This window comes from Chrysemys picta, chromosome 1 (genome assembly GCF_011386835.1).
Source record: "Chrysemys picta bellii isolate R12L10 chromosome 1, ASM1138683v2, whole genome shotgun sequence".
NCBI lineage: Eukaryota > Metazoa > Chordata > Testudines > Emydidae > Chrysemys > Chrysemys picta.
The window spans coordinates 358,528,100-358,542,910 of record NC_088791.1 but is presented as its reverse complement, the minus strand read 5'-3'; the positions used below and the strand labels follow the sequence as shown (position 1 = coordinate 358,542,910).

At 65.6% G+C, this 14,811-nt stretch overlaps 3 protein-coding genes across 6 annotated transcripts in view; 2 read left to right on the top strand and 1 right to left on the bottom strand.

Annotated features, from left to right (window-relative positions):
- Positions 1-14,811, bottom strand: part of LCMT2 (leucine carboxyl methyltransferase 2) — a 517,091-nt gene that overhangs the window by 296,800 nt on the left and 205,480 nt on the right. The gene's annotated exons all lie outside the window — the stretch shown is intronic.
- On the top strand, positions 4,001-10,534 carry RRP8 (ribosomal RNA processing 8). Of its 4 annotated transcripts, none has more exons than XM_065596876.1 (8): positions 4,001-4,157; positions 5,802-5,988; positions 6,155-6,446; positions 6,925-7,447; positions 7,587-7,716; positions 7,836-7,942; positions 9,635-9,731; positions 10,204-10,534. In XM_065596876.1, exons 2-8 carry the CDS (start codon positions 5,851-5,853, stop codon positions 10,315-10,317), a joined length of 1,401 nt encoding a protein of 466 aa, XP_065452948.1. In that variant the 5' UTR covers positions 4,001-4,157; positions 5,802-5,850; the 3' UTR covers positions 10,318-10,534. The 4 variants fall into 4 exon arrangements, with proteins under 4 accessions (XP_065452948.1, XP_065452956.1, XP_042710414.2 ...); XM_042854480.2 differs by lacking the exon at positions 4,001-4,157 and adding an exon at positions 4,752-5,221; XM_042854481.2 differs by lacking the exon at positions 4,001-4,157 and adding an exon at positions 4,764-5,221 and having other exon boundaries at positions 5,802-5,949.
- The window catches only part of LOC101952753 (F-box/WD repeat-containing protein 7-like), a 36,346-nt gene continuing 32,299 nt past the window's right edge, over positions 10,765-14,811 (top strand). The window contains exon 1 of the mRNA XM_065596769.1: positions 10,765-10,987. Within this exon, the coding sequence (XP_065452841.1) occupies positions 10,856-10,987 (132 nt within the window). The 5' untranslated portion in view covers positions 10,765-10,855. The remainder of the gene's footprint in view (positions 10,988-14,811) is intronic.

Genomic DNA, 14,811 nt, shown 5'->3' with positions numbered 1-14,811 from the left:
GGGGGCGGGAGAGTGTGGGGACACTTCCTGCTGTGGTGGCCACCCCCCTTCCCAGCAAAACCACAAGCGGCCTGGCAAGGCCACAGGGCGAGGGGCTGGCACGAGGAGACAGTGAGTGCAGAACCCAGGAGTCCTGATCCCCATCCAGCCCCCGTGCCCTCCCAGAGCTGGGGAGGGAACCTAGGAGTCCTGGCGGCCGGCTTTTCATTGCTTGACCGTGGGCCTCCTGGCTCTCAGGGCAGATGGGTGCCCAGCCCGGGACGCAGCCCAGTTGTGCCCACCCCCTGAGCAAAGGCTCATGCCTGGCACGCCCTGTTCCTGCCCGAGCCAGGGAGACTGGGCAGGCTGGAACCAGTGTCCTGCAGAGGGAAGTAAGGGGGTCCTGTGCCTGCGATCAGCCCTTTGTTAGCCAGGACCCTTCCCCAGAGGCAGTGCACTCGAAGGGTCACTTCCAGGGGTGGGGGGGCTCAGCAGACGTGCCTGGCCCAGCCAGCGCCCAGCCCTTCCATCTTCCCGGGGCTCCAGCTGTTTCCATTGGCAGGAGCTGGGAATATTTCACACCCCTGCCCCGGCAGCCTGGGCTGAGCCTCTCCCCCCCGCTAGGTGCAGGGTCGAAGGCACCCACGGGAATGTGCCCTTGCACCGGGGCAGGGTGCTGCAGGGAGCGTGCGGGGCAGGAGAGCACCCAGGGGCTCAGACAGGACGGGACAGCATGTGCACACAAGAGCAGAGGCTGACTCCAGCAGCGAGCAAAGCACTTCCACAGCTAAAACCGTGGGGTGCAGGGAATGGGGCGGGGCACTCTGCCCTCGCAGTCACTGCTGGTGCTGGGGGCACTGTGCAGGACAGGGGTGACTCAGGGCTGGGCCCCAGCAAGGGGGCACCCCACAATAAATGCTAACAGATGCTCTGGTTTCCTCTCCTGGGGGCAGCTCCTAATGCAGAGACACAGGGAGTGCCGGGCACAGAGGGGAATCCGGGGGCTTTATTATCCCCACAGAGCCGGTACCCCACAGGGACTGGAACCAGAGAGAGGGGAGCAGGGGGTGCTGGGTCACTGATCCCCTGGGCGTGATAAACAGCCTGGAGCCCCACCTAGTCACCCTGCCTCAGCACCCATCAGCAGCCGCTGAGCCTGGGCCGGCAGCCTTGTGTGCCTCATCCCCTGACCCCGCTGTTCTGGTCATGTGCCCCAGCTCACCCTGCGCCCCCCGCTCAGCCATGTGCCCCCCAGTTCTCCTGTCTGTGCCCACTCAACCATGCACCTGCCACTCACTCCCCCCGGGCCCACTGTGCTGCGCGCCTCCAGCTCCCCTCACCCGCTCCGCAGCGCGCCCTCCTCGCCTGGGCCCACTCCACTGTATGCCCCCCTCTCCCCCTGCCCGCTCCACCGCATGCCTCCAGCTCCCCCCACCCGTTCCGCTGCGCGCCTCACTCTCCCCCCTTCCGCCGCCCACCCCGTCCCCCCACCCGCTCCGCCGCACGCCCTTCTTACTGGACCCTCTCCACTACATGCCCCCTCTTCCCCCCCCTGCCGCCTACCCCTCTGACTCCGCCCGCTCAGCCCGCACGCCCCCAGCACCCCTGCCCTCTTTGCCATGCGCCCCCTCTCCCCCCTTCTGCCGCCCGCCCCCTCTCCCCCCACCCGCTCCACCACGCACCTCCAACTCCCCCCGCCAGCCCTCCTCGCCTGAGCCTGCTCCATTGTATGCCCCCTCTCCCCTGCCAGCTCCCCCCACCCGTTCCGCTGCGCGCCTCACTCTCCCCCCTTCCGCCGCCCACACTGCTCGCTGCGCGCCCTTCTTACCTGGACCCGCTCCACCACATGCCCGCTCAGCCGCACGCTCCCAGCACCCCTGCCCTCTTTGCCACGCGCCCCCCTCTCCCCCCTTCTGCCACCCGCCCCCTCTCCCCCCCACCCGCTCCACCACGCACCTCCAACTCCCCCCGCCTGCCCTCCTTGCCTGAGCCCGCTACATTGTACGCCCCCCCTCTCCTCCCGCCCGCTCTGCCGTGCGCCCTCTCCCCCCGGGCCCTCTCTGCTGTGCATCCCGCTCCACTGCATGCCCCCCTCTCCCTCCTGCTGCCTGCCCTGCTGCACGCGCCCCCTTTTCCCCTGCCCACTCTGCCGTGCGCCTCCAGCTCCCTCCCTCTGCGCATGCCCCCTTTTCCCCCCCACCTGCTCTGCCACACACCTCCAGCTCCCTCCCCCTCCTCCGCGCATCCCCCTCTCCCCCAGCCTGCTCCGCTGCCCGCCCCCCTCCCCCTGGGCCCGCTTGGCCCCGCTCCCCCCCTGTTTCCCAGGCCCACTCAGCCATGCGCCCCCTCGCTCCCCCCTCCGGCCCCAGCTCCCGCTCCAGGCCCCCCATCTCAACCCCCCAACCCATCTCTCCCTGTGCCAGCTCCACTGTACGGCCCCAGGTTGCCCCTGTGCCCCCTCTTCCCTGCTGTTCCCCCCCCCGTTCGCCCCTTGACCCCCCCAGCTCACCACATGCCCCGTGCCCCCGCCCCGCGCTGCATCCATGGGGAAGGGGATCGTTGGTCGCCCCCCCCCCCCGGCCCTGGAAGCAGGAAATGGCCCGGGCCGCCCGGGGGCAGCATCAGCCCAGCCGGACCCGTGAACTCCCCCCGCGGCGGGGCCGCAGCGCCGGACGCAGAGACTGCGCCCCCCCGCCCCACAGAGCCCCCCCGCGCCGCTACCCGCCCGGCCCCCCCGATCCCCCCATCCCGGCCCGAGCCCCGCCCCACGGAGCCCCCACATCCTGCTACCCCGCCCCCACGGACCCCCCCCCCCCCGCCGCTCCGTCCCCCGCCCCCGTCCCTACGGAGTCCCCCGCCCCACGGACCCCCCCATCTCGCTACCCGCCCCACGGACCCCCCCCCGCCCGCTCCGGCCCTACGGAGTCCCCCGCCCCACGGACCCCCCCCCCCCTGCCGCTCTGTCCCCCGCCCCGTCCCCGCCCGGCCCTACGGAGTCCCCCGCCCCACGGACCCCCCCATCTCGCTACCCCGACCGGCCCCACGGGCCCTCCTCCCGAGCCCCGCCCCCATCCCGCTGCCCGCCCGGCCCCACGAACCCCCCGGGCCGAGCCCCGCTCCGACCCCCCCCTCACCGCTCCCGGCCGCTGCGCTCCGGGCGGCTCCGAGTCCGACTCGGGAGGCGGCGGGACCCGGCCCCGCCCGCGGGAGCGGCCCGAGCGCAGCGGCCCCTGGCGGCGGCTCTGGGATTTGCAGGGAGAGACCGTCGGGGGCCGGCCCCAGCCCACCCCGCTGGCCCCAGGTCCCGCCCCCCGGCCGGCCCCAAGTCCCGCCCCCCCCGGCGGCCCCAGCCCCCCCGCGGGGGCCCCGCCGACCCCAAGTCCCGGCCCCCCCAGATACCGCCCCCCCCGGCCGGCCCCGAGTCCCGTCCCCAGCCCGCCCCCCCGGCGGCCCCAGCTCCCGCCCCCGCCGGGCCCCAGGTCCCGCCCCCCCCCAGCGGCCCCAAGTCCCGCCCCCAGCCCGCCCCCCCGGCGGCCCCAGCTCCCCCGCCAGCCCCAAGTCCCGCCCCCCCCGATACCGCCCCCCCCCCCCGGCTGGCCCCAAGTCCCGCCCCCCCCCAGATACCGCCCCCAGCCCCAAGTCCCGCCCCCCCCGCCAGCCCCAAGTCCCGCCCCCCCAGCGGCCCCAGGTCCCGCCCCCAGCCCACCCCGCGGCCCCAAGTCCCGCCCCCAGCCGGCCCCAAATCCCGCTCCCCCCGCCCCAAGTCCCGCCCCCCCCGCCCCCAGCCCCCCCCCCCGCTGGCCCCAGGTCCCGCCCCCCCCGCCGGCCCCGAGTCCCGTCCCCAGCGCCCCCGGCGGTCCCAAGTCCCGCCCACAGCCCGCCCCCCCCCGCCGGCCCCAGGTCCCGCCCCCAGTCCCCCCGTCCGCTTCTCCGGCCCGCTAAGTCCCGCCCCCAGCCCCTCTGACCGCGCCCTCCCCGGCCCCCAAGTCCCGCCCCCCCTGATGGTCCCCGGACCCAGGTCCCCCCCGCCCCTCAGTGCCCGGCTGCGAGGAGCCGGCTCCGCCCCGCCCCCAGATCAGGACTTCCGGCCTTTTGGCTGCGGAGAGGCCGCTCTAGCCGCCTGTTTCCTCGGCTCTATGGTGCCCGGCTGTGGCGCACGTGAGCGACAGACTGAGCAGGTCGGGAGTGAGAGGCACGGGGGGGGGGGCTGCGGGTCGGGAGTGAGAGGCACGGGGGGGGGGGCTGCGGGTCGGGAGTGAGGGGCACCGGCAGGGCTGGGGGGGGCAGGGGGCTGCGGGTCGGGAGTGAGGGGGCACCGGCAGGGCTGGGCTGGCAGGGGCTGCGGGTCGGGAGTGAGGGGCACCGGCAGGGCTCGAGGGGGGGGGTCAGGGCTGGGCTGGCAGGGGCTGTGGGTCGGGAGTGAGGGGCTCCGGCAGGGCTGGGGGGGGGGCAGGGGGCTGCGGGTCGGGAGTGAGGGGCACCGGCAGGGCTGGGCTGGCAGGGGCTGCGGGTCGGGAGTGAGGGGCACCGGCAGGGCTCGAGGGGGGGGTCAGGGCTGGGCTGGCAGGGGCTGTGGGTCGGGAGTGAGGGGCTCCGGCAGGGCTGGGGGGGGCAGGGGGCTGCGGGTCGGGAGTGAGGGGCACCGGCAGGGCTGGGCTAGCAGGGGCTGCGGGTCGGGAGTGAGGGGCACCGGCAGGCCTGGGAGGGGGGCAGGGCTGGGCTAGCAGGGGCTGCTGGTCAGGAGTGAGGGGCACCGTCAGGGCTGGGCTGGCAGGGGCTGTGGGTCGGGAGTGAGGGGCACCGGCAGGCCTGGGAGGGGGGCAGGGCTGGGCTAGCAGGGGCTGCTGGTCAGGAGTGAGGGGCACCGGCAGAGCTGTTGGGGGCAGGGTTGGAGTAGCAGGGGGCTCCGGGTCGGGAGTGAGGGAACTAATTTAATGTTCCCTGGTTCCAGGGGGTGAGATTTTGGGGGATTGTGTCAATCGCCTGGATAAACCTTAATAAATAGGTTTAACACCTTTGGGTCCGTTGTATTTAAAATGTGGCTGTGTATGTGGATATGTCAACACTTACAATGCCAGTGGTGCAGCTTCGGTGGAGGCAGGGAGGAGTTAATCCCGTCCCGGGGCGCTGTCTGCACCGGGGTTAGGTCGGCTTGCTCTGGGGAGTGGATTTTTCACAGCGCTAAGCAACCTGTCGCTCTGACTTCTCGGTGTAGCCCAGGCCTGGTGTTGCAGAGTTGTGTGTATGTTCTCTAGTGGGGGAGGTGCTAATGTAATTCTTTCTTTATCAGCCCTTCGAAGCCAACTCCAAATCCAGTTTGCGCCCAGGCAGTAGCTCAAACTGGATTCTTCACTGACCAACAGACACAGAATTTGTGGATAAATTGCCTTGTTTTAAACTGGCTCAAGGCCTTTTTCCTGATCCAGCCAATGGACAGGTCCCGGTCCAGAGAGGGCCCCAATCCTTTGGGTACAGGGAAAGGCCGATAGGCTGGGTGGCTGCTGAGCTGAAGCCGGGCTGAACTTGTGACCACAGAGGAGACCCTTGGCAGGGGGTGAAGGGCGTGTCGGTTCTTGGGGTGTTGTGCGGTGACCTGTGAAGGAAAGAACTGGGGCTCCCTCGCTGCCAACAGTCACTCTGTGCCCGGCAGCCTGTCGCTGGGACTCGCAGGGCCCCGGGCAGTCTGCGCAGGCGGGGGAGATGCGGGTCTCGCCCACGAAACGCAGCTGCTGGGAGCTGCTGAGGGGAAACACAGGAGCCGTTGGCCCCGACTCTCCAGGGAAACGCAGCTTGGAGGCCTCACCCCTGTTCTTCTGTTCTAGGCCAGTGGGAGCCGCCCGGAGAGACAGCTGGGTTCCCGGCAGCCGCGCCATGTTTGACGAAGGGGGGTGGAACAAGGAGGATGGCGGGGAGGCTCTCAGCCAGGCTCTCCTGCACCCTCGGTGCCGCCCTGCCCAGCGCTGCCCCCCGGTGAGCCCCCCTGTCCTTCCAGAGACGTGGACTCACCTGGTGGGTGGCCCGGGCCGTAATGGGGGCGGGGGCTGGAGCTGAGGGAGGGTAAGGTCCGTGGGCGGGCGAGAGGGATGCCTTTTGCCTCAGGTGGGGGTGGGACCAGTGTGGATCCCTTGGGCTCCCATAGCTCTGGGGGCAGCACTGACGCCCCTGCTGTCTCCAGCCTCCCAGAGGCTCCTTGCACAAGCAGCGCAGACGGCTCCTCGCGACCCTGCAGCGCCTGGAGGCTTCGAGCTGCACGGAGCCTCCTCAGAGCCCCGGGCCCCTGTCGGGGGACAGCGAATCTGAGTCTGACTCTGCGGACCGGGCGGGGAGGAAACAGCCCAGGAAACAGAGACGGGGCCTGAAACCCAGAGCTGCCTCCTCCCCCCGTATCGCCCAACGGGCTCCAAGCGGCTCCAGCGCTCCCCAGGCAGGGCCAGAGCCAGACCCAGCTGGCAGGAGACGGAGGAGAGGTACGGAGTAGGCTGGCACAGCTCCCCTCCCAAGGGACTGCAGAGTGGGGGGGGTCCAAGTCGCATCTCGGGAGCTTCCTGCAGGGAGATGCACTCGCCTGGGGCTACATCTCCGGAGGTGGGACCGGCTGGGGGCGACTGGCGCTGGGCCTGGGGTTTGCAGGCAGGGCTGCGTGGTGCAAGCTAGCCCTGGAGCAGGGGGGCTGGATGGACTCTACCCTGAATCCCTTGATCTGTGCGCACTGAGCGGGTGCCTCACACCAAGGCCAGGCCTCCCAGGCCCATCCCGGTGTTGCTGTGTCACTCGCGGGTGAAAAGTCCAGGCACTGGGACCGACCTGACCCCTGTGTAGGCAGCGCTGCCGGCGGGACAGGCAGGCTGAGTGCGTCCTCGGAGCGTCCTCACCAGAGCTAAGTGGCGTGGGGGCCGCTGGGCCGATGCAGCGGTTAAGCGTCGACCTGCCTGTCTCTCGCCCTAGATTGTGCAGCAGAGGCCCCTGGGGACAAAGCGCGCACGCCCAGCAAAGAGCCGCCGAGCCGGGAGCCGGGCGCAGCCACTGGCGGGCCTGGTCCAGTGCTGAGCAGGAAGCAGTGGAGGAACAAACAGAAGAATAAAAGGCGACAGAAGAACAAGTTCAAAGTGGGCGTGGGGCTGGATGTGGGGCAGAGCCTGGACGTGGGGCTGGATGTGGGGCAGAGCCTGGGCGGGGGGCTGGATGTGGGGCAGAGCCTGGGCGGGGGGCTGGATGTGGGGCAGGGGACCTCGGCACTGCCCCCGTCGGAGCTCTCGGGGGCGCTGCGGGCCCGGATGGAGGAGCGGCTCCAGTCAGCCCGTTTCCGCTACATCAACCAGCAGCTCTACACGTCCAGCAGCCAGGAGGCAGCCCGGCTCTTCCAGCACGACCCTGCTGCCTTCGCCATCTATCACCGCGGCTTCGCCCGGCAGGTGGGGCGCTGGCCCGAGAATCCGGTTCACCGCATTATCCAATACCTGCGGGGGCGGTGAGTGCAGGGCTGGGTGGGTGCTGCTGGGGGACCCCTGGCCCTGCGTAGGGGTGGGGCATGGCTGAGCCCTGGCGGGGACCCTGTGACCAGGGCCGGGGGTCCGTGGCCTGGCACCCACTCTCTGCTGCCCCCTCAGGCCGGCCTCGCTGGTGGTGGCAGACTTTGGATGCGGCGACTGCAAGATTGCGACCAGCGTCAGGAACAAGGTTCACTCGTTCGACCTGGTGGCTCTGAGCCCACGTGTCACTGTGTGCGACATGGCCAAGGTAGGGCAGGCGGGCGGCTGAGGCTGGGTATGAGCCGGCAGGGAGCAGTACGGGGGACGTGGGGGGGGGTCTCCCTGTGTTACGTTCCCCGGGGCTCACGCTGCTGGGTGGCCTTGCAGGTGCCGCTGGCAGACGAGTCTGTGGATGTCGCCGTGTTCTGCCTGGCGCTGATGGGCACCAATCTGCGGGAGATCCTGGAAGAGGCCAACCGGGTGCTGAGGCCAGGGTAACGGGGGCCTGGGAGAACCTGGGGGGCTGTGTGGCAGCACAACGCTGAGGGGTGGAGGCATAAAGCAGGAGCGTGAGGCCGGACCGTGAGGCACCGGGGCACAAACCCAGGAGAGCACGTCTCTAACAGATGGGCCTCGCCCCCCGAATCACTGCAGGGCAGCGTGTTGCTGCGACGCTGGGGGACCTTCCCCATCCCTCAGGGATGGGGCTTGAAAACTGGTCTCCCAGACCAACCGAAGTGGGTCCAATAGAAGTTCATGACGCCATGTCTCTCTGACACCCCGGGACCGACAGCCGCAGCTCCCCGCATGCAGCAGTAGTCAGGTCACTCCTCAGCCCGTCTCCCACCCCAGGTCAGCTGCTCTTTGGGTTTCACGCCAAAGAAAATGCTCTTAGCCTGTCCTGGGATAGACTCTCTTCAGATGTAAATGGGGGAGAGACTCCCACGGTTAGAGCAGCCAGCCAGACACAGGAATGCGTCGCAGTCCTAGTTTCCCAAAGGTATGACAGGCCTCTGTAACCAGCAAGCTCCCTTTGTCCTTCAGGACTAACCTGGGCTCAGCAGCTGGGGATCCTGCCCATGCTGAGAAACCCCTGCGCCCCGCATCCAAGCAGCAATGAGCTACTTAGTCTGATTGGTTTGGGATTTTTACCCTCCTCCTGCCGAGTGCTCAGAGGGGGGAAACTCAGCTGTTGAGAGGAGTCCACTCTTCATAGCAGCATGAGTCTCCTTGTTGCTGCTTCCTGAGCCCAGATGTGGGGGGTTGTAGGATCACCCCAGAGCCCGTCTGGTAACAGAGCGCTGCTCTTTGAGGAGGTGGGGGGAAGGGGTTAGGGGTGGAGCAGCAGCTGGTCCCACAGAATCTGAAATGGACCACTCTCATTACCACTTCAGAAGTTATTTTTCCTCCCTTGGTATCCTGCTTTTAATTGAATTGTCTCATTAGACTGTCTTCACACTCGCATCTTTTCATGTGTTTATACCTGCTCCTGTGTTTTCCACTCCATGCGTCTGATGAAGGGGGTTCTAGCCCACGAAAGCTTATGCCTAAGGTGCCCCAAGGACTCCTCGTTGTTTCTGCTGATACAGACTAACTCGGCTCCGCTCTGAAACCTGTACATTTTCCAGCAGCCTCTTGGCCTGAAAGAATATGCTTAATCTTCTGTCTCCCAAACAGTCTCGCAATTAGCGTAGTGTAATTTATCCATTAAACAGTTCAGATACAGTTTATCACAACCTTCAGACATAGACAATAATACTATTTCACTCAAGTATCATCCTAAATGTTAATATTCCTTTTTTGATCTTTGAATCAAAGCTATAGCAATAGACAAGACTTGTTTGCTTACATCACAAGCCCTGAGCAAACACCTCCCCTTCTACCTCTAACAATGCCGGCTGCATTTCAAAGCTCTGCTCATTTACAGATCTTCCTAACCAGTCTCTACAGTTCTGCCAGGGGTCAGGTCAGTCTGTGAGTTAATTAACTCCTTCTGGCCCTGTCACCTTTCAATGAGATGTTATATCACACTCATAACGTCACAGGCAGTGGTGGCGGGGAACTGCACAGAGCAGTAGCTGTGGGGGATACGGGAGGGGCAGTGAGGAGCTGCGCAGAGGAGTTGCGAGGGATGCGGGCAGTGGCTTGAGGAACCAGCCCTCACCCCTCACCTGACCTCTCCCCAGGGGCATGCTGAAGGTGGCAGAGGTTGCCAGCCGCTTCGCAGACATCCGGGCCTTTGTGAGTGCCGTGACTCAGCTGGGCTTTCAGATTGTCTCCAAGGTGCGTCCTACCCCCTCCCCATGCCGCAGGCAGGACTTGCCCCAGGGTCTGGGCAAGACAGGGCCCCAGGGGTGTGGGCTGCTGTGGGCAGGGTTGGGCCTGCCTCTGCCCCAGAGCTGCTGCTGCCCCCAGGATATGGTAGGGCAGGGCAGCTCGCTGGGTCGCTCTTGGCCTGTGTCTGGCTAGGAGGCCCATTGGCAGGGCTGGGCTGTGGTGGCAGGTGCAGGGGAGCGGGGAGGTTGTGGTGGGGTGCAGCAGGGGGGTGGGTGGCAGCGGCAGGAGCCAGTGGGTGGGTAGCAGGTGTGGGGAGAGGCTGGGGGCTGGCGAGGAGCGGGCATGGGGGGGTAAGATGGGCTGGGGGGGTGCAGTAGAGAGGTGTGGGGGGTGGGGTGGTAGGAGCCAGTGGGCGGACAGCAGGTGTTGGGGCGGGAGGGGCTGGTCTAGCTCCCATCAGCTGTTTCTCCCCTTGCAGGACCTGGACAATCCGTTTTTCTACATGTTTGATTTCTCCAAGACGGGGCCCCCCCGGGCTGGGGGGAAGCTGCTGGGCCTGGCGCTGAGACCCTGCCTCTACAAGAAGCGCTGAGGGGCCCCTCAGCTGGTGTCTGCCCTGGGGCCCCACCCCTGCCCTGCTGTGGGGCCCCACCCCTGCCCTGCCTGGGGGCCCCGCCCTGGGGGCCCCACCCCATGCCCTGTCCCGGGGGCTCCGCCCTGGGGGCCCCACCCCATGCCCTGTCCCGGGGGGCCCCACCCCTGCCCCGCCTGGGGGCCCTGCCGCATTGGGGGGGCTGGGGAGCTGTTTAGTCTCCCAGACATGCCTGGGGGGCTGTGTGTGTCTGCCCCTGGAGAGGAGGGGGGGCGGTGTGCGTCGGGGGGGGGGGGACACATCTTTTTCATTGGTTACTTTATATCAATAAAGTTTTTGTTCAATCGCCTCGCGGTGCCTTGTGGGAATTGTAGTTCGGGGGACACGAGCCGCGCCGGTTGCGCGCATGCCCAGGCTGGCCGGCGGCTGCTCCCTGCGTCAGCAGGGGCTGGGCAGGCGCGTGCGCGGTGCGGGTGGCCGGGAGGGCGCGTGCGCAGTGCGGTCGGGCCTGCGGGGCCGCGGTGTTTCCTGACCCGGGATGTCGGGTCCGGGGGGCCCGGGCCCCGGCGGGGGGAAGCTGGACATCAACCGCGCCGGGGTGTCCGAGCTGGAGGGGGCGCTGAGCGGCATCGGCCGGCGCCGGGCCCGGGGCATCGTGCGCAAGAGAGAGGTGCGGGGGGGCCGTGGGGCGGGATGTGGGGAGCGGGGGGAGACCGTGGGGTGGGGGGGCGGGGGCTGGGCGAGGGGGACCGTGGGGCAGGATGTGGGGAGCGGGGGGAGACCGTGGGGTGGGGGGGCTGGGCGAGGGGGACCGTGGGGCAGGATGTGGGGAGCGGGGGGAGACCGTGGGGTGGGGGCTGGGCGAGGGGGACTGTAGGGTGGGGTCTGGGGAGCGGGGTGCCTGGGCGAGGGGGACCGTGGGGCAGGATGTGGGGAGCGGGGTGGGGGGGGCGGGGGCTGGGCGAGGGGGACCGTGGGGCAGGATGTGGGGAGTGGGGGAGACCGTGGGGGGCGGGGCCTGGGCGAGGGGAACCGTGGGGCAGGATGTGGGGAGTGGGGGAGACCGTGGGGTGGGGGGCAGGGGCTGGGCGAGGGGGACCGTGGGGCAGGATGTGGGGAGCGGGGGCTGGTCGGGGTATATTGTACAAGTCATGGACAGGTCACAGGTCGTAAATTTTTGTTTTACGAAAAGTACCTGTGACAAACCGTAGCCTTAGTTATCGGCCTTGAGTTCCCCCTTTAGCACCTCCATCGTCCAGGGGCCCCACTGGTTGTTAGCAGCTTCCTGCTTCTGATGCACTTACAAGTTGTTTGCTGTTACTCTTTGAGTCTTTGGCTAGTTGTTCTTCACATTCTTTTTTGGCCGTCCTAATTATATTTGTACACTTCACTTGCCAGAGTTTATGCTTCTTTCTATTTTCCTCACTAGGATTTAACTTCCACTATTTAAAGGATGCTTTTGCCTCTCACTGCTTCTCTTAGTTTGTTGTTTAGCCACGGTGGTTCGTTTTTGGGATTTCACTTTTGACGCTGTACCTTTTAATTTCCATTTCACAAACCTCCTCACTGTCCTGTAGTTCTCCTTTCTGAACTGTGGTGGGTTTCTCTGGTGTCCTCCCCCTTCCCGGTCCCCAAGGATGGTCGTTATTACCAAGCGGTTCTGATATATTCACCTCTTGGACCAGATCCTGTGCTTCCCTTAGGACTAAATCAAGAATTCCCTCTCCTCTGGTGGGTTCCAGGACCAGCTGCTCCAAGAATCAGTCGTTTAAAGTGTCAAGGAACTTTATCTCTGCATCCCGTGCTGAGGTGACATGTACCCAGTCAATATGGGGATAGTTGAAATCCCCCATTATTATTGAGGTTTTTTATTTTTATAGCCTCTCTAATCTCCCTGAGCATTTCACAGTCACTATCGCCATCCTGGTCAGCTGGTCGGTAATACAGCCCTACTGCTATAGTAGGAATTACTCTCCATAAGGATTCTATGGCACAATGTGGATATGAGCTCAGGTGTGGGTTTAAACTACTCTAGTTATACCGGTCTAACCCCCTGTGTAGACACTTGTTCCAGTATAAGAGAGCCTGTTTTCAACACTGATTTTGTCACATGGGAAGTGGTTCAGGGTAAACCGAATAAAGCCACCTTTGTACTGGAATAGAGTGTCCCCATGGGTGTTTATACTGGTATAACTAGATCATCTGCACTGGTGCAACTGCTTAAACTTTCCTGTGCACATAAGGCCTTAGGCTCCCCTCCCTGCTGCATGCTCATCCCCCTCTCAGAGACTCCCAGAAATGTAGGGCAGGATCGACCTCAAGAGGTCATCTCGTCCAGCCCCTTGAGCATCCGTAGTGTCCGCCAGAGCTCTCGGCCATTCCCTGGTTGCTGTGGAGGGCCTGCTCTGCCTCTCTTCCTCCCACAGCTACTGTGGCTACACGGCCCTTCCGAAAGTCAGAGGGGCAGGCCGGAGGTAGGCTGTGCTGGGACTTGGGTCTGATGCGCAGGGTGTGGAGAATGCACAGGAGAGATCAGCAAGGTGGTGGGTGGGTAGGCTGGGGAGGGGGGCTGAGTATTCGCGGGGGTAAGGGGAAGCCAATGAGATTGAAGGATGATACTGACTGCTGAGGTTGGGAGCAGAGGGACCGACTGGGACAGGTGGGGAAGCTGTCATTGGAGGCGAGTGAGCAGGGCTGCCCTGTGGGGTTTGGTGTCCCCAGTGGGGCGGGGAAAGGCTCTGTGAGGGGGTGGGAGGCTGGCACGCCTTGGGGGCAGGTGTGGTGGTTTGGCTGTGGGTGTGGGGAGAGTGTGTATATACGTACCTGGTGACGGTGGGAAGGCTGCCAGTGCCCCTGCCTGCTCTGCCAGGAATTGCCAGGTGCTCAGTACAGTTCTCACCTCTCCTTGCGGGGTGGCTTTCAGTGCCTGACTGGGATCAGCCCTGCTGCGCATGGGACCCCTCCATGGCCTCCCCGGAGCTACTGTGGGCTTATGCTGCCATCACTGCAAATACGGCCTGGCCACAGAGAGGCGGTGTCCCGCTGAAATCAGTGTGCAGTCCTCTCGTTAGACTGCACGTGTGCCTGGGGGCAGAGCTGGGCCATGTGGGGGCAGAGCTGGGGCCATGTGTGACCAGGTGCAGTTCTGGCTGCATGGACAGCATTACCACTGACACCCCTGGTGTGCCTGGGCCTCGCTTTGCAGCCTGCTGTGTTTGAAAGGAAACCGACCTTAGAACAAATGAGCGTGGGGGTGGGGCTAACGCTATGGCGTGGTCCCCCAGAATGGCAAGAGGGGTTTGTTCCTGGGTGCTGCCGGGGGCTCGCTGTACGGTGCAGGGATCAAAGACCCTTTAGCCAAGTGAGAACTGAGTTACAGAAATGATTGGATGGGCCCCTGGGTGGATCCTGGCCAGCCACTCTTGTGGGGACAGACCCTGCTACCAGGAGACCCCAGCTGATGTCCCTCAGCCGTAAGAAATGGCAAAGAGCCAGGCTTTATTGTCCTTCTAGCAGGGACCCTTCCTGTTTCAGTCCCTCCTGACCCCGGATCTCCGCTCTCAGTACCCTAGAGCATGGGGCACTGAGGGGTGGCAGCACCAGTGACAGGTGGTATTCGGCACTGAACAGCAGAGTCTGGGCTGTGTAAGGGGTCAGCGAGGGACGTCTCTTAGCACAGCTTACCTGGACAGTGGCCTCGTGGGTGGGAAGTCCCTGCAGGCCAGGGCACAGTGGGTGAGCAGTGCAGAGGACTCCCTCTCTGGGTGGGGGAGGCTGAGTGGTGCTGGGCCAGGCGGTGCATCCTGGCTCGCAGGGCCTCGCATGGCATGCGGCTCTGGCTCCATTTGCTGTGGCTGAGCGACCCTGGGACAGGCCATGTGAGTGGGAGGTTGCCTGCATAGATTACCATGGAGGGGGCTTGCCTGGCTGTCAGCGTAGGGAGCCCCTGGCCCAGTCTCTGCTGGTTCTTGGCAGAGCCAGCCTTGAAGGCAGATTCTGTTCAGTGCAAGCCCCTGGGGGAGCAGTTTATAAATCCGGGCTGGCTTGTGCTGGCTCTGGGGCTGTGCCCCCTGACTCTGTGCCTGGGGGGACAGAGGGAGGGAAGGGACCATGCAGGCCATGGACCCTCCTACCCTGGTGACACCAGAACAAGGAATTTGCAGCATGCTCCTCACCACGGTGCCCTCATCTTCAGGGTATCGGGTACCACGAAGGACTCGGGGGCCTGTAGTCCCCCTCTGTCAGTCTGTTTGTCCTGCCTGTGGACACTTGGTGGGGAAGGTGGGCCGTATGGGGACTCTGATAGGTTCTGGGCAGTGCTCTCTCCACAGAGACCATAGGCCTAGCCTACCGTGCGGCCAGGTGCAGGGCCGTGGCATGGGGTGCAGGGAGCAGGGCCCCCAGCATGCAGTGTGGCCCCAGTCCTGATTCCAGGAGACCTGTGTTCCTGGCATGCCATGCAGCCCACAGAGAGCCAGGCATGAGGGTTTGTGT

Excerpts from the sequence above, each read along its gene's own strand:
- RRP8 (XM_042854480.2), top strand. The coding sequence starts at position 5,016 with ATGTGGCTGTGTATGTGGATATGTCAACACTTACAATGCCAGTGGTGC. Across the intron at positions 5,989-6,154 it reads CAGAGACGTGGACTCACCTG|CCTCCCAGAGGCTCCTTGCA; the intron begins GTGGGTGGCCCG and ends TGCTGTCTCCAG. Across the intron at positions 7,448-7,586 it reads ATCCAATACCTGCGGGGGCG|GCCGGCCTCGCTGGTGGTGG; the intron begins GTGAGTGCAGGG and ends CTGCCCCCTCAG.